The sequence below is a fragment of the Myotis nattereri genome (genome assembly GCF_964212035.1).
Source record: "Myotis nattereri genome assembly, chromosome: 2".
Lineage (NCBI taxonomy): Eukaryota > Metazoa > Chordata > Mammalia > Chiroptera > Vespertilionidae > Myotis > Myotis nattereri.
The window spans coordinates 15,674,921-15,693,279 of NC_138076.1; the positions used below are offsets into that span (position 1 = coordinate 15,674,921).

An 18,359-nucleotide genomic window follows, 5' to 3' on the forward strand; every position below is an offset into this window, starting at 1 on the left:
CTCACCTAGTCCTGATTAGCCAGACCCCAGCAGCAAGCTAACCTACCGGTCAGAGCATCTGCCCCCTGGTGGTCAGTGCACGTCATAGCGACTGGTCAAACAGTCGCACAAACGGTCGGACACGTAGCATATTAGGCTTTTATTATATAGGATTATTTAAGCGACAACCCACTATATAAGTAATATATCTTCAAAGTTACATTACTTACTAATATGTCAATTTAGCTAAACTATTCTTGCATTTATCCAGTGTCATCGTATTTTTATTCATTTGACTGTTGAAAGGAGCTTCTGAAGAGCAGGAGCCATTCTGCAGGGCTTTCTACAGCTCAGGGCCACACAGCGTTTAATACCGCTAATGATCTGCTAGGTTTCTGACTTCAGCTTTTATAGCACATGCATTAGTGGGCATGAAATGGCTAAAAAAAACCCAAACTGCTGGGAAGTCAGGGAGGTCACTTGATAGTGATAGATACTAAAATTAACTGGAGAGTACAACATCTGAGTAAAAAGGGAAGGATTTTTTTTTAAAGTTGTCTTTGATCCAGAAGTTCCCCTTCTCCCCCAACGAAGAACGGCTGTTTATGTAAGTCAGCCTGTCAGAGAAGCACAGAGCATGAGCTGCCCAGGGCACGAGACAGAAGCCATCTGAAGCAGCGGACTGTTCAGAGTTGTATGGAAACAGCAGGAACACCCTTAATGCCCAACATGTTCAGGGATCTGCCCAAAAGTCAATAAAAGAATAATGAGCAATTTCAGCACAGAGGATGAAGACGGATCTTAAACTCTGAGAGTCACCAGCTGTAGAAAGGGCTGCTGAACATTCTTTGCAGTTGGTTTGTCAACCCTGATAGAAGGAAATGAAAATCCTCTCATGAGCAACAAATTATTTGCAACACAAATAGAGCAAATTTCTCACCGATTGGTGAGTTCCACACCCAGAAAGTGGGCTGGCCAGTCCAGGAACAAAGTCCCTCTGATCACTTGAGGACAAAAGGGGCTTGATCATATGGCCCAGGTGTGTGTTCTCCAACCTGCCTCAGAAAACACGGAAAATCTGTGTTCAGAGGAGCAAAACCACACCCTAGAATTCCTTGCAACTCACTGGTGGGGGGAAAAGAAAAGTCCTTAGGTGATTACTCCCTGAAAGGAACATTCTGTGGCAAGAAAGGGCTGGCTCCACACACCTGCTCAGCTTAAAAAAATATTAAGAAAGAGAGAAAGAGGGAGAGTGAGCCAAGTAAGAGCCTAGTAGCAAAAGTGAAATGTACAATCACTGGAGAGTAATTAATCCTTGAAAGGATGCATTGTGCCCACATGGCTTTTACCCACCTTGAAGCATTAATAATGATTAACCTCAGCTTCTTTAACTGAAGGTGACAGTGTTCGATTGGGCAAGGCTAGCAACAGAATTATAATGGGGTGTCCAGTGAAAACTCTGTAGTTCACGCTGACCTCTTTTTTCTAATTCAACAACCCTTCCTTGAATACCTCCTATATCCCAGGCACAGTGCTAAGGTATCCTGTTGGAGAGTTAAAAAAAAAAAAAAGTATGAAACATGGTCCCTGTACACCAAGGAGTTTACAAATGCTTGAGGAGATACAAACATGAATCCGATTTCATACAATGCAAGACACGCTGTGTTAACCACGAAACCAGGCATGAACACAGCAGCCCTGGGGCAATCAGGAGACCTGGGTTTCAGAAAGAAACTTTGATACAAGTATTGAAAGTTACTGTTCCTTTCATCGACATTTCTTGATGTGCAAAGCATAAGGTTAGGTACTTTTGGAGAAACTGAAATAAACAGGGAGTGGTCTCTGTCTACCACTACCTACTTAACAAATACTTCTTGAGCATCTATTTTGTGCCAGGCACCAACCAGGATATTATGGAATTACAGATGGCTAAGCATGCTCTTTATCTTTAAGGAGCATCAGGCATTTTTTTTTTCTTTAATAAATGGTTATCTATATGCCTGTGCTAATCTTGATCTTGATCTTGGATCAGGTCAAAAGACAGTTAAAGGAAGGACTACTCCCAGGCAGCAAGCTGAGCTTACCTCTGCATTACTGAACAGAACAGAGAATGTGGTGAGAATTCAGAAGCTACTCTAACAATCTCATCAGAGGGAATCAAAGCAGGGGTGAGCCTTTGGTGGTCATATGACACATCTGCTCATTTAATCACATCAACTCAGCCCTCAGGGACCTTAAGGGGAAGGCACTGGCTTTTCAGGACCTTGTACAAAGTGTAACAGAAAGTGGGCAATTAGTAGATATTGATGAATTAAAGAATCTCTAATCCCTAGCCTTAGCCATGGATGCATGCTCAAAGAATGGGGAGAATGTCATACATATTTTAATATACTACTTTTTAACTCAGTGATTTTTTTTTTTTGAATTACAGAATAGAAGGACAGGAATCAATTTTAACTCTCAGTGCTATGACACCATTAGATGGCCAATGTTTTTAGGGTCTATCCACAAGCTCATGGGAAGAGGCCAACTATTAGTTTGCCCCTGGCATGGAACAGAACATAAAGTGGCACTGTTGATACCCGTGCTTTGTTCCGTTTGCTAAACTCCATGTGTGGTGGTGGGCGTGGCGGGTGGGGTGAGGAAGGGAGATTGCCCCCCTGAAGTGGGCTCAGTATTCACTGTGCCCTGGACCAACTCAATCTCCTCCGACTCATTTCAGTTTTGTCAAAAAGGCTAAACATACTCAGAGAAGGTTCTCTAAGGCAGCGGTTCTCAACCTGTGGGTCGCGACCCCTTTGGGGGTCGAACGACCCTTTCACAGGGATCGCCTAAGACCATCAAAAAACACATACATATTGTTTTTGTGATTAATCACTATGCTTTAATTATGTTCAATTTGTAACAATGAAATTGGGGGTCACCACAACATGAGGAGCTGTATGAAAGGGTCGCGGCATTAGGAAGGTTGAGAACCACTGCTCTAAGGGCATAGCCTGCTTTCTAATACAAACTGTGCTTTTCAAAATGCCACATGGGAATCCCATTACGCACCAAGGCTCTGGGATTTCCTCGGAAACTGCTGCCATTGCCTGGCAACCCGCTACCTTAGGCAGTGCCACGAGAGTTGAGGAGCATGCAGAGCTCTGATCAGATTGGACACGGGGTCTGGAGGCAACTACCCACCTCACTCCCTCACTCTGCGCCCACCCTCGGGGCTCACGCTGAAAGAGCTGCTCCTCAGAGACCACACAAGGAAGTCGGTCCCATTTCTCTGGTTAGCACAGTGGCCACTCCCGTGGCCAGAGAACAGCTGCATCTATGACTCTGTCACCACCTGCCTGCTGAGGAGCATCGTGGGAGAGAGGGAGGGAGAGAGGGAGGGAACTTAAGAGGGACCAAAAGCCCAAGGACAGACTCAGTCTCTGCTCCCAGAATCCCCCCCAAGCGGCGGAGAATGTGGTTAAACGGTGGGTGAAACGTACAATCCACAGGAGTGACAACTGCAAAACAAGGTCGTCACCCCTCATTTTCTTGGGGAGACTTTTCTTTCTTTTGATCAGTCTCACAGGGGCCAGACTGGTTGGCAGCTACAACCCCATAAACTTGTCTTATTTCTCATTCACCTGTCATCCTCTAATTCCACCTCTGAGCGCAGGCCACCTTCCTAATGGGGGGTTTCTTTGTGAGATGTTTGCGCTCATCAGATGCTTCCCCCGCAACTGACCTTGTCACTCAAAAGCCGCACGTCATCTCAAAACAGGTTTGCAGCTCAGCAGAAACAAAGGGCAGAAGTAAATTTGATTCTTGTGCATTTTAATTATTTCCCCAGGCACTTCGGCTCTCATTAAATTGCCTTCAGTCTTTGAATGTGACATTTAAACGAAGCAGCCCACACTTCTTTCCTGCAGGTTCTGGTTTTCTAACCAGCAGTACTTGTCACTCCTGACCTTCTAACCCCGCTCCACATTGGATAGGGGTGGTCCTGAGGGGTTCAAGGGGTCTGTCAATCTAAGTAGGTAAGCGCTGGTGTCTGCAGGAGGTTGCCTTGGCGGCAGCAGGTGCAGAAGGATCCAGACTCTGCCTTGCCTGCCCCGGAGGAGGGCTGGGCACACGCTGAAGCACCTTTAAAGTTAAAGCGCTGTCGAGGCATCGAATGAGCGTTGAGAGCCGTTGTCGTACGTGGCATTATCGCAAGGGGTTTCTCAGCAACCCTAGTGGGAGTTTCCAGAGGACAGGACCTCAGACAGACAGGTAAGTGACTGCCAAACAGTTAAAACAAGACCACAGGAAAGCCAAGTCATTCTCAACATCCACTTCTTTTCCTTCCAAGTCAGAGTCTTGTAAAACAGGACCACGGGCAAACCAAAAACCATTTTCTGAACTTTCCTAATGGCCCTAGAGAGCAGATGGGTCCAAGGAAGTGTAAGTGACACTGCCCAGCACAAGGCAACCCCTTGCTCAGAACTATGTAACTATCTATTATTTGCCTGTGAAACCTTTGTTTCTTTGGTTGAATAGATAACTAAGTGTTATTTCACAGTAACCCGTGGTCCTATTTGACTAATAGGATCATTAGTTTTAAAACCTTTTGCTATTTTTAAATTTCCCCAAATCAAATTCCAAATGAAGTCTTTTTTTGACCTCAAACTAACTTGGGATTTTGTAAAAGGCTCCTAGAATATCTCAAAAGATTTTTCTCTCTTCTCATAAAATGGGAGATGTTACACTAACCAGGCTCATCTGATATGTTAAAACACATAGGAAGTATTGTCAAATCAGAAGTAATACTAAGCTTTCTTTATGTTGTATTAGTGTAAGTATATGTTCTAAGCATTCTAGAAGTTATCTGAAATTCCTAAAGTCTAGTATGTCCTGGTATAATGTTATAAAATGTTGCATGTTAAAGGAATGACCAAATTTCCTCGTCAATTCTATTATAATAAAAACTCTCTCCAGATCTTCAATTTATAGTTACTGTTTTACTCTGAAGGTTTATCAACATGTTCCTGCAAAGTGCTTTATCTTCAAGGAGATTCATGGAGGGGACCTTTGACAAATGCACCATCCTGATGACTCTGTGATCAGGTAGCAGAGTTGGATGGGAATTTCCAGAACTAATTAAGATAACATTTAAAAAGCTCGATTAAAAGGACAAGAATAAATGACATGGGACTGAATGAACTGAGGAGGATGACTATAATTTTTATCCAAATTCTGGACTAAAAGGAGAAGCACCTGACATTGATGGAGACCATTTCTTCCCAAGATGCCAGACCAAGACTTCCTACTTCAGCTAAACATGAAACCTTACTTCTTCTTTTTTTTTTTTTTTAATATTTTTATTGATTTCAGAGAGGAAGGGAGAGGGAGAGAAAGAGAGAAACATCAATGATGAGAGAGAATCATTGATCAGCTGTCTCCTGCACACCCCACACTGGGGATTGAGCCCGAAACCCAGGCATGTGCCCTGACCGGAATCGAAACCTGACCTCCTGGTTCATAGGTCGACGCTCAACCACTTTATTTTCTTTTTTTTTTCTTTACTCTGTCATTGGCCAAAGTAAAAGATAATGCCATCACCTGTATGCCACACCCTTGGGAAGGTAGATAACATCTGGAATTCAGAAAACTATTTATTGCAGGCTAGGAGGAAACCTAACTAATTCCTGGTTTGAATGAGCAAACGCAACAATTCCTGCAAATGAATCCATTAATAATGCCACCTTCGTGGAAGTGGATTGTGCCTAATAGGATTTACCCTAAAAAACTGTGAGCGCGAAGTTGTAAACAAAACAAAACAAAACAAAACAAAAAATAAAAACCAAAAAGGATCAATGAAAATTTCTAGAACTAGTACAGAGTGGTAGCTGAGAGTGGCGCTGATGCCTTAAATTTTGATCACATCTCTCAGACGGAAAATTTGATCGAAAGGAAGGAATTGTTAAAAAGAAACAATAAACAACAGGCCCAAAATGGAGTCACTTTTGCTAAGCCCCACCAAGACTTAACACTTAATCTAATTGCAACTGTAGCCTCTCCCAAGAATAGAATTTTAACCCTATCAGTCTGGGATTTCTGGTCAACCCTAGTGAGGTCATCTGCCGGATAAGACCACCTGCCTGCCCTTAAAGCAGTGGTTCTCAACCTTCCTAATGCCGCGACCCTTTAATACAGTTCCTCATGTTGTGGTGACCCCCAGCCATAAAATTATTTTTGTTGCTACTTCATAACTGTAATTTTGCTACTGTTATGAATCATAATGTAAATAACTGATATGCAGGATGTATTTTCATTGTTACAAATTGAACATAATTAAAGCATAGTGATGAATCACAAAAACAATATGTAATTATATATGTGTTTTCCGATGGTGTTAGGCGACCCCTGTGAAAGGGTCGTTCGATCCCCAAAGGGGTTGTGACCCACAGGTTGAGAACCGCTGCCTTAAGAGAAGGTGACCTTGCCTGAAATAATCCACTGTTTTAACTTCCTTGTCTCACCCAGTTTCTGCCTATAAAAACCTTCCATTTTATACAGTTCCTTGGAGCACCTTTCTATTTACTAGATGGGATGCTGCCCGATGCATGAATTGTTGAATCAAGCTATTAATTTTACTTGGTTAAATTTTTGTTCTTTAACACATTGCTATGGCGACTGGGGTTTCTTCCAGGCCTATGATTCTTAAAGGAGAAAATTTTAGTTCCTTCAGGCTCGTTTCTATGGGGTGTGGGTGTCCCTGCTACAGTCAACAGCTTCTGCCTACATACTAACTAGCCTTTGCATTGGATCCTGTTCATCTCATGTGAGCCTTTCAACAAATGGGGCGATAAACCTATTGTTTTTGTCATCCAGTTTTAGAGAAGAGTAACCTGGAGGCTCAGTCATGGCCAGTGGCTTGTTCAAGATCATTCAGCCCGCAGGTGAGACAGATGCACTATGAACTTGGTTGCTGACGCCAAAGCCCGTGCTTCTCACTCACCTGCCCCGGCCTGAGGCAGAGAGATACAATGCCCACGCTTCACTCTCATGCCCTGCTCACTTCTCATGCCTGCTGACGTGCCCTCTGTGTTTAGGAACACAGACTGGAGCCAGACTGCCAAGTCCAGCTGTGTAATCTTGGCAGATGACTCTGGCTCTATCCCGTTCTGTCATCTGTGAATTGGGATGGTGATGCCTACCTCCTAGGGCTAGTCTGAGGGTCAAATGAGTTAATATGTCAAACTCCCAGACCATAGTAAACACCATATACATGGGAGCGCCTCTTACCTGCTGAACCTCTCATTCATTTAGGGAGTTAAAACTGTAACCAAGGAGAGTCAACCATCCCCCGAGGACCTGGAGGACGTCTACCTCGCATGGCAGGTGGCCAGTGCGATGCCAGAACAAAGCAGTGGTCGTGGAAAAGCGCCTCACACCCTCGGATACCTTGACGTTCAAAGGCAAGTGTCACAGCTGCGTCTCTCTGTGGTCAAGTCCCTACTCCTGACGTCAACCCAGAGGCACATGAGCTGACACAGAACCACTGGAAACAGCCTGACTATATAAAGTCTGTTCAGAAAGACTATAATTTTTAAAACAACAACAACAACAAAAAACAACTAACAGCAGGTTTCTCCTTTTCCTGATAGGAATCATTAATAGAAGGAAAAAGGTTCCCCCTAAAATTTAAATTCTGTGAGCAACTCAATACCTTTAAAAAGGCATTTAATATTTTGGGGCCTCTGAAAGGTACTTTAAAGTGGCAGGAGACCGCAGTGAAACAGTGGAGAAAGTTGTGAGTTTCAGCAAGCTAAAATGAAACTGCTTTTTTTTCCTTGAAAAACCCACATCTGAGGGCTGCGAACCATGCTCAGAGCGTCCTGCTATTCTGCTTCTGGGCCCGAGGGAGGCCTCACCACCACCGTGGTAACAGTTCCTGCCGCACACACTGGCACTGCCCCTTTGCTTCCCCAAACTCTGGAGCGGAGCCTCCTTCTTTCACGTGTTTAAGTAAATGGAGAATTTCAGAGTTTCCCTGAAGAAGCCTACGGACGATACTTCAGAGCGATAGGGAGAAAAAGAGTCCCACAGTATAAAATTATGGGCACCAGGGGAGAGCGACAGCTTGGCAGCACTTGGAAAATTGGGTTCCAAACAGCCAATCCCAAGCAGGGCACTGCTTGTGGGCTTGGTTGTTGCCCACAAGCATGAGCAACAGCGCTCAGAAATGGACCTAAGGCACGAGGCTGGGCAGCCGCTGGTCCTGAGAGCGGGACTCAGAGCCTGGGCTGAGGCCTCGAGCAGGTGGAAAAGGTTTGGAAGAGCCTTCTGTCCCGCCCGGCGGGTCACAGACACTGGTACTCACCTGGACTTCGGAGGTGGCGGAGGAGGTGAGAAGGTCTCAATCCCATGTCTGTCCTTGGGGAACTCAAAGGCAAAAGAGGCCGATTTGCTCATCCCGGTTCCCGCCTTGTCGTTCTGCCTCGAGGCGCCGTCGGTGGGGCAGAGATGGTGCCAGGTAGAGGAGCTGGAGGGGTCCTTGGTGCCCTTCGCCATCGTCTCTCCTCCCCAGCTTTGACTCAGCAGGTTCTGCTCCCCCTCCTCCTCTTCCTCTATCCGGCACTGACGGCTCCAGGCCCCAGTCTGGTACCGGGGCCGCCTCTGGTCCGAGGCCGAGGCAGTGGTGGCAGGTGGGGGACACTTGGCAGAGTCGTGGTTGGCGACACCGTTGGCCCGGCAGGAAGAAGCGGGGTCGGCAGGGCACCGGGACGAAGGCTGGGGCCCGGTGCTGCCACCCGAGCTCCCTTCACTGAGGTCGGACAGTGGGGAGGGGGAGGGTGACACCGGGGACCCTCCGGGGCTCCCCTTGGACAGCTTGGGAGGAATGGCAGGCCTCCCCTTGGGGACGTTCTGGCTCGCAGCATGGTGGTGGCCTTCCCTGGAGCCCTTCCCCTGCCCAGCTGACGTCTCCTGGTCGCCTGCTCCAGAGTCCTGGTCCACCGACGGGCGTAGCCACTGCACGCCCACCGCAGAGTCCGGGCTGCTCAGGTAGATGGTCCGGTGGTCCTCCTTCGGGGAGGCCGCCATGATGGTGATGGTGGCCGCCACCTTGGGGCCCACATCGGGGCCTTCCCTGTCCCGGCTACCGCCAGATGCTGTTTTCTGAGTCCAGGTGCTAACCATCCTGCCCTGGCCGTGGCCCTGGCCGGGGCCAGCTGCTGGCTGCTCCGCCTTGCCCTGTGGCCTAGAGGGCACCGGGACAGCCTTCTTCCTCTTGGTGCTCTCGGCATAGATGGGTTCGGGCTGCACAGCCTCCCTGGGGTGGATGGGGGGCTGGGGCTCCCCAGTCGGCCCAAGGCACCTGTTAGAGGCCACCCCGTGGCAGCCGGTGTCCTGCTGCTTTCCTGGCACAGGCTCCTTCACGAGGGAGCAGTAATCGCTCTCGAGATGGGGGATGCAGGGGCTGCTGGCGCCGCTGCTGGCACTGCCGCAGGACAGGCCGTCCAAGGAGCTGGCCGCCTCCGAGGGAGGGGACAGCTTCCGGGGGCCCGGGTGGGGCGGGGTGTCTGTGGGGCCCTGGCCACAGCACTCCCTCGGGAAGCTGAGCAACTGCTTCACACCCTCAGCCGGCCCCCCACATGTTCCCTGCTCCCAGCACGTGGGGGGCCGGTCCCCTCCGCCAGGTCTGTGTCGGAGCCCCTCGCCCTGGGAGGTGTCCTTGGCAGCGGGGCTCCTGGGACAACAGTCCAGGATGGAGCAATATTCTCCCCCTTCGCTGTCCCCGGAGGGTGAGCACCTCTGATCGCTGTCGTCCTCAGAGGGCAGGGACTCCCGCGGGGGCTGTGGAGAGGGTTGGGTCCCAGGGTCCTTGGCACAGCCAGGTGTGGTCCTGCTGCCCACACCAGCGAGCTTCCGGTGGCGGCTCTCCTGGGCGGAGGTCAGCTCTTGGTGGGGAAACGTGGGTTTTTCTTCTCGCCCAGCCTTCTCTTCGGGGAAACTCAATGGGTGGAAGGCGGTGCTCCGCTCCCCCCGGGCCCCGGGGCTGTGCAGGCCAACCATGGCATACACCGGCGGGCAGCGAGGGTGGCCATCTGCGGGGGCAGCCGGGACCGCAGGCTTCTGGACGCCTCGGAAGCTGCCCAGGCAAACCATGGGCGCGTCTTCCTGCTTCGGGAAGGGCAGCTTGCTGGGGGCCCATCTCCAGATGTCCTACACAGCCCCAAGGTGAAAACCGACATTAGACCTCACCAGAGAGAAAGGGAGAGAGAAACCATGAGAGGGACGTGCCACGGCCTTGCAGGGCAGAGGCTGGGCAGCACCCTACCTCCCAATCTGCCCGCAGCCCCCCATCATTGCTGGGGCCCCATGCAGCCACTGCTCTTCCCAGACACTGAGCTGCCCCGCCCACTTTGGTCTGTCATTCTTTGGGCTTAGGTCTGTGAAGCAGGGGAAAAATATCACTCTAAAAAAGAACATTTTGCCTTTCCCCTAGAAACTGCCAGGTGAGGTTAGTTCTCCTATGGGCTTTGAAAATAGAGTTTTGGATTTTGTGTAATTTTTGTATGTTTGTTAGTCTTTTGATAACCATGCCACGTGACATTCCTAAAGAAGCCAAAGTTATAAGGCTTTTCAAAACACCTTGGGTGAGCGGCGGGGGCAGGGGCAGGAAGGTGCTTTCTGGGATGAATCGCGTCCAAGAGCTGCCAGTTATAGGCAGCGACCTCAGCCGGGGCCTGCCCAGGTGGCTGGAGTACTTGAACTGGGAAGGTGAACTGGTCATTCTCACCACTGAAGTCACTGTCCCCTCCTTCTCTATTTCTAAAGTTCCCCCGACCCCCACTTTTAGCATCAGCTTCAGAGTAGGCCCTGCTCTTTTCCAAGATGATTCTGAACAGAAAGCGTCCCTGGCTTATGTCTGTGAAGGGTGACCTGGTGAGTGGACATGACCAGCTTGCCAAAAATGGAGCGGCCCTGCGGGGACAGGGAGCTCGGTGCCCCCAGAGGAGATGCCTTTACACAACTGAGCCTCCCTCCCTGGGCCGACCTCTGACCTCTGACTTCCCAGAAGCTCCCACACCCTTCCCGGTCCCCTCACTAGGATGTTTTGGGAAAACTAAAACAGGCAAAGAGGTCACAGAGTTCGCAAGCAGTTCTTAAGACACGTCCCAGACGTCCAGCTCCGTAGACATGTCTGGAGCAGGCTGTCCTGTCCATGCCCTCTAAATAATTATGCCTTTGCAAGCACTCGCTGTGGAATGAGCAGAACGGGCTTCTCTCTAGGGATGGAACTGTTTTACATAGTGATCCTAAGTCAAAGCTGGTAAAAACCCAAGCTTCACAACTGGAAATATGAACATTGGCTGGGGATGGGATATTAAGGAACTAGAGGCCCAGTGCACGAAATCTGTGCATGGTGGGGGTGGGGGGAACCCTCAGCCCAGTCTGCACCCTCTCCAATCCAGGACCCCTGCCTACCTGATTGCCCCTAACTGCCTCTGCCTGCCAGCCTGATCCCCCTAACTGCTCTCCCCTGCTGGCCTGATCCCCCTAACTGCCCTAACTGCTCTCCCCTGCTGGACTGATCGCCCCTAACTGCCTCTGCCTCGGCCCCCACCACCGTGGCTTTGTCCGGAAGGACGTCCAGAAAGATGTCTGGTCTAATTAGCATATTACCCTTTTATTAGTATAGATTACTGCTAATATTTTTAAGTGTGATAATGGTATTGTGGTTATAGTTTTTATAAGATTTCAGTTTTTTAAAAGATGTACCAAAGTGAGGCGATGACTGGGTTTGCTTTAAAATCATGGGAAGGGAGGGTGAGGGGTAGAGATGCAGCAAGATGGGTCATAAGTTGATGACTGTTGATACATGCTACACATTCCATGGTGGATGCATGGAATTCATCAGGCAATATTCTCCTTGTGTACACATTTAAAATGATCAATTAAGCCCTAGCTGGTTTGGCTCAGTGGATAAAGCGTTGGCCTGGGAACTGAAGGGTCGCAGGTTCGATTCCAGCCAAAAGCACATGCCTGGGTTGCGGGCTCGATCCCCAGTAGGGGCGTGCAGGAGGCAGCCAATCAATGATTCTCTCTCATCATTGATGTTTCTATCTCTCTCTCCCTCTCCCTTCCTCTCTGAAGTCAATAAAGAAATATATTTTTAAAGAAAGGAAGAAAGAGAGAGAGAGAGAGAGAGAGAGAGAGAGAGAGAGAGAGAGAGAAAGAAAGAAAGAAAGAAAGAAAGAAAGAAAGAAAGAAAGAAAGAAAGAAAGAAAGAGAGAAACAGATGGGAAGGAGGGCAGCAGTCAGGAAGGAGCGGCCTCGGGACAAGCTGACGGGCAGTCATCCTGCGGGAGTCTCGCTCTAATAGCCCTTCCTGGCTGCCAGCCAGTCAGCAAGCGTTACCACAGGAGCAGGCCCTGTAAAAACGCCACAGGGGTGAGTCAGGCTCACCTGCGAGGTGTTGGGGCTCATGTTCGCCTCCGTACACACGTCGGAGGCATCGGAGCTCAGCATGGTGGGCTTCACGGCGATGGTGGGCTTGGAGTAGGGCGAGCTGTTCACACCCTCATCCTCCAGGCGGCAGTGCTCAGGCCTGGGGGGCAGGCGAGGAGGAGGCAGGCCGCCTGCTCTGGGCTGGGGGCAGGTGGGCGACAGCTGATGGTCGCCCCGCAGGCAGAAGCAGTTCTTGCAAGACCCGGGCTTCCAGATGTGCTCCACAAAGTCACTGCACGCAGACATCTTCAGGCTCTCGGGGTTCAGTCGGAAGGTCTGGTGTATCTTGGGCGGACAGTGCGCGGCTGGCTCATCCTGCACCCGGCTCTCTCGCGTGGTCTTGTGGGCGGCAGACGTGGGTCACAGAGCGACTTCCTGGAAAGGAAGAACATGGGTCTGATCAAAGACCTCCCCCCAGAGGACAGGCGCGTTTCCACTGAGGGTCTGACTCTTTGGGGAGAAGAGGGGGAGGAAGGAGAAAAGGGGGAGAAGAAAGCTGACCATTAGTATTCCATTTATTCCCAGGCCCTCGCGCGTTCCTCATAAGGCGCTTAGTCACTCTCTCGTGATGTGGCCTTATCAGAAGCTGTAAAAACTAAGCGCGACTCTGTTACGTGAGTAGAGAGCATAGTGACGTTTCCGCCCCTGACAGTCCTGAGCACCTGGAGGTTGGGGGCAGTCAAGCAGAAGAAATCCCATGCAGGAGAAGCCCGTTACCTCATCCAGGCATCCCTGCCACTAGGGGTCCAGAGCAAATAAGAACTAAGAAGCAGCACAGCAAATAAAACCGGTGACTTCCGGGGGATAAGCCACAGTTTTTAACCAACGATGTGAGTGGGGAGGCAAGTCTGGGCCCTGAGATCAGGCTCTCCTCCTTACCTGAGACCAGGCAGAGAATGACGGGGTGAGAAGCGGGAGAGCTGTGGTGCCTGCCTGCCCCCCCAGGGGACCCTTGTCAGGAGGTCTGGCATCCTGGGAATTTACAGTACCTCCCTCCCCCTGCTTCATAGACATCATTCAACCCGGCGCTCGGTGAGGTCAGCCAGGCTGAAGCTGCAGGCCAAGGGGAGAACAGACAGAAAGGCATAAGCACCTGTGGGCTGGGGGTGGCAGGACAGAGGCCAAGAGAGGGAGGGAGGATCAGACAGTAATTTCCCCAGTGATAACCCTGGAGGTAAGGCAGCCAGAGGGCCGGGTTAGTTGCCTCTGAGAGTAAAACTGAAAGCAGAGAGTTTGCATCCCAGAAACGAATACATTCACCATGGAGGAGGAGCTCAAAGGGCTGCAGATAGTAACCCATTAACCTGCCCGGTAGCTTTATGCCCTTCACATAGACGGGAAAACAATGGCAACCACATAAACTGAGACCTGTTCCTAGACACATAGTTTGGTGGTTCTGGAAAGAGAAGAACTTCGCTGGCAGAGCCTCCAAGCCATCTCCTTGGTCAGACAGGTGACGTTCAACTGGCGTTACCACAGGAGTTTTTAAAACATGAAATATCTGCCTGTTTAGTCAGGGGCACTGTCCTCTTTTCCCTTAGATTGTCAAATAAAAAAAATGACAGCAGCCAACACAACAATAGCCATCCGGTGTGAATGAGTCAAAATTATAGCTACTTTTTTTTTTTTTTTTCAGATCAGCAAATAACATATTTCTTGGTGTGCCGCAGAATTTTAGTAATTAGTAATTTCAATGGTTGAAATGGCTGGGTTAGACTGAAGGCTCCCTTTCCCTCATTTAAAGACAATGACCTCCTCATAAGGAAGGTTCACGAGAATTGTTGAGTCTAAAGTGAACAGATTCCCATTCAATAGGAAGGGTTTTGCCCTAAGGTTTGCTCTTCACTTTCTTCCCGTGAGAATCTGCTTTGAGGCTGATGCTCTCTCAACTATCAACAGGACTAACCAGGTGGAATGAGCCAGGTGTCCCAAAGATCATTCCAGAATCTTTGTGGGAAGCGCTATCTTTCTGATCTCCCACACTCACCGGCAGGAGTGTTTATTCAACAAGGGCTGACGCTCAATCTGCCTCCTTCCCCTCCAAAGTTCACCTGGAAGCCCACTGCACCTTTCAGCTAAGGGAACACTCTGGAATAAAAGACAAATGTTGGTCTTTGAGCACCGGCTGTCCCGCATCCCTCCCTCTCAGATGACTGCAGGCTGGGCTCCTCTCACGGCAGGTTCATCCCTTGCCAGCTTGCCCAGAAGAGGTCACTAAGCTTCAACAAGCAGAGGAGGACGGCAAGGATTTTTCTTTCTCCTACAATCTCTGCTGCTAATTTCTAGAAGGTGGGGTGGGGGGGAGGGGGGAAGAGTGGAGGAAGCATTCTGGTGTTTAGCAAGTTCCCATACTCCTTCCCGGAGATGGGGAATAGGTCGTTTCCTGGGAGCTGTTGAAGGCCACCCTTCTGGCCACAGCAAAGGCAGCCCCCCCACCCGCCCTCCCTGGCAGAGGCTCCGGAGTCCCTGGGAGGGCTGGAGGAAGAGAGCTTGGAAACCAGTTCCCAGCCCCCCACCCCCACCCCTCCATGAGGCTGGGCTCCCTGAGGGGTTGGACATCCAACTACTCCCCCGGAGCAACCACAGAGCCACAGAGAAGCAGTTTCCGCAACGGGCACCTGAGAGCACAAACTTGTCTTGGTTGCCTGGTGCGGAGGTCCCCGGATCACCAACACCAGGGGAGCTTCCTTCAGGCCCCCCAGTTCAGGGCACTCTGTCCACACCCACATGAGGCTCTGCAATTCTCTGACAAAGGCACAACTTTCACCAACAGGACTGCTCCGAGACGCAAAGGTCAACAAAGCCCTGGGCTCCTCACCATCTCGGACGGGCTGCATCCTCTCAAAACTGGTTTCTCAGTCGCGGCAAACAATGTACCACCCTGCCCAGCTGGAAAGGATTCTTTCCCGGTTCTGTCTGTCTAGAGAGGGCCTGCAAGGATCTCAGTTTGTTTTAAGTAAAAGATGGTGAAGAACTCAAGTGATACTCACAAATGGGGAGCCGCGCCTCGCCTCGCCCACCAGCTCGCTCTCGCAGCCTGGGAATGGCAATGGCACCTTCCCAGCCCACATTCCTTACCTCTGAGGGGAGGCAGCCCCCAGAATGATGCAAATTCCCCCATTCCTGTGGGAGGCAGCAGTGTGAGGCTAGAAAGAGATTTCAGCATGCTTTCTGATCCAAGTCATGATAAAATATCTTTGCCTCTGCACACTTGTGCACTAGACTTGAGGCTACTATTTGAAGACTGGAGTGGTCAGATACATGCCCACCTCCTTTCCAAAAGATTACGAAGAATGCTGGCCAGATCCCGGTCCATAAACTTAAATATTTTGGCTCAAAATACTGCCCTTCAGACTTGCATCAAAAGTTGTTTATGCCTTCCCCTGAAATGACAGATTACCAGAAAACACTCATCTAAAAAATGTGCATATATTACAATTAAATTAATGCAGCAATGGAAAAGAAAATATGTATGAAAGGGTCTGGATTTCCAGAATCCACTGGCAAGGGTTGCCGGGGCAGAGAGGAGAGAGTGACAACCTTCACACACACACACACACACACACACACACACACACACACACACACACGGTAAGTTATGATAGCAACCTAACTTTTTTTCATTTTTTCCTTCTCCAATGCTATGCAATCTAATCTCAGCCGTAGGAATGCGTCCTGGGTTAGACCCACTGCAGCCTAAACCAGTAAGAAGGATGCCGACTTGCACAAGACCCCCAGATAAGAAAATAACTGCGGATTCTCCAGGGCTTCATGTCCAGATTCAGTTTCAGGAAGGGAAGGGGCTGCTACCATCATCAGTTCAGGCTGCGATCAATAAGGTCTCCGGAACCTGACTCTGGACCTGACTTATTGCAAAACTCCTCGCGCTAGATCTCCGGGCTCGGCTCTCCTATGGGCTCTGCGCAGCTATGTGCTCGCTGGCTCGGCTCTACCTGAGAGAAATACAGTTCCCCGGTTGCCGGCCCTGCCTCCATTCCCATTCGCAGGACCTGAAAGTGGAGAGATCCGTGTGTGTGCTGTGCTGTGGTGTGTCCTGGCTGGGGAAGGGGCAGCAGAGGCAAGGGTGAAGAACGTGCCCAGGGCATGCCTTTCAGAGGCTCAGCCATAACTCAGGGAAGAGGCATCATTCAGTCCCTCTGCACACCCCATGTAACCCGGTGCCGCTAAGGGGTAGCTACGACTCTGGGCCCCAAACCATCACCACCCGGCTCCTGGTCCGGGCGGCCCGGGTGGCCCCTCGCTCCCCACTCCCTGGACCACACTGCCGGGTGGAGAGGCGGTCTCCACACCAGCAATCCCAAAGCTCTTCGGTCGGGCCCCAAACCGAGCAGCGGGACCGGCAGAAGAGTCCGTTCCCCTCCCGGAACTCCAAGGAAAGTTTCCCCGTTTTCCTGAAGGCAAAGATCAAATGAATCGACAACACCCCTCCGGCTCCCGTGCGCTCCGGGCTCGGCGCCTCCGCCGCGGGCACCACCCGAGCGCACGCGGGCCGCCGCTCCATCCTCCCCCAGCGGCCGCCTGTCACCCCAGCGGCCGCCGGCGGGGGGTCGCCCGCCCGCGATCCCGGCGCTCCCCGAAAGCTCCCTCTGCGGCCACGTCTGCCAGACAAAAAGAGGCCGAGTTTGGAGACGGCGTCCGCAGGCTCACCTCGGGGCCGCGCTCCCCCGGCCTCGCCGCCGGTCGCCGAGCCGCCAGCCGCCCGGCCGAGCGCCGCGGAGCATTGTTCGGAGAGAGCGCGCGCGGTGCGTGCCCGGCCGCGGGCGGGTGTCGTCTGCCGAGCCCGGCGGCGGGGTGGCAGCTGCGAGCCGGCTCCGCCCCCCTCCCCGCCTCCGGTGACGCCCCGCGCCGGGCTGCAGCCGCGCCTCCGGGCTCCCACCGCCGGGAGTCCTCCGGCCCGCACGCCGCCAGCTCCCTCCCGGCGGTCTCCGGCTCGGCCGCGCGGTTCCTGCCAACTCTCCACGCCCGGCCCCTCCTCCCGACCCCTCCTCCCGCGCCCGACCGCCGGGCTCCGCCCCAGCCCGAGACTGGGCGCCTGCTGCCCCCGCGCCAAGCCCCCGTGTGTACCCCTTCCTACCGACAGCTCTGCGCGGTTCCGCAGGGCCGAGTGTCGGCGTTTGCAGCCTTCCACGAGGTACGCATAGGTGCCCTCCGTCCAGTCTGCTCTGGGGGGTGGGGCGGGCGGGGAGGGCACAGCACCAGCTCTGGAGTGGGGGAAACCAGAAAACGAGAGGTCGCGAGTAGCAGGAAGAGGTCAGGACCCCAGACGGGGTCCCCAAGCTGCGTGAGACCCATGATCGTCAATTACCGTTTCCTTGGGAAGAGAGTGGCGCCAGACGGAGCCAGGCTGGGAATCCCGACGGCCGGCTCCTGGTCCTGCTCAGACCCTGGACTGATTCGCGGCCTCAGGCAACTTGCTTAGTCTCTGCATTTGGCTTTTCTCGACGTGGAATGCAAGGGCTGGACTGAAGATAGCTGATCCTCCAGGACGCTGGGACTGTCGGGCCTTTCGCTGGCCACTATTGCACCTGTGTTTACACCGTCACCCTCAAGTGACTCATTTGCTGAGATAGAACGGGTTCGAGATAGTCGACAGGCTAAAAGCCTTTTCACCTTCCGCCAAGCTTAGGCAGCCTTAGGCCCAGTCAGCCTCTTCCCTCCCTTCCCTGCCTACGACAGGATCACACCTTGACCTGGGTGTGCCTCAGGCTGCCAGCGGCGGCTCAAACCTTTCTCCTGCCGTGGTTGGAGGAATGTGGTGAGATGGAACAGGAAGAAGACCCGGAAAAACACCTGCGGCCTCCTCTCTGCTCCAGGCCTCCCGGGGAGACGGTGCATTGTAATTCCAATCAGGGTCCCCACCGGGCAGAGAAAGGAAGGCT

The 18,359-nt window shown here is 51.7% G+C and overlaps 1 protein-coding gene across 1 annotated transcript in view; it reads right to left on the reverse strand.

The window, feature by feature from the left end:
• PRAG1 (PEAK1 related, kinase-activating pseudokinase 1) overlaps positions 1-12,735 on the reverse strand; it is a 48,077-nt gene extending 35,342 nt beyond the window's left edge. Inside the window, exons 1-2 of the mRNA XM_081085132.1 lie at positions 12,418-12,735; positions 8,327-10,170 (exon numbers count right to left, since the gene is read on the reverse strand). Of these exons, the coding sequence (XP_080941258.1) occupies positions 8,327-10,170; positions 12,418-12,705 (2,132 nt within the window). The 5' untranslated portion in view covers positions 12,706-12,735. The remainder of the gene's footprint in view (positions 1-8,326; positions 10,171-12,417) is intronic.
• Positions 12,736-18,359: the final 5,624 nt, after the last annotated feature.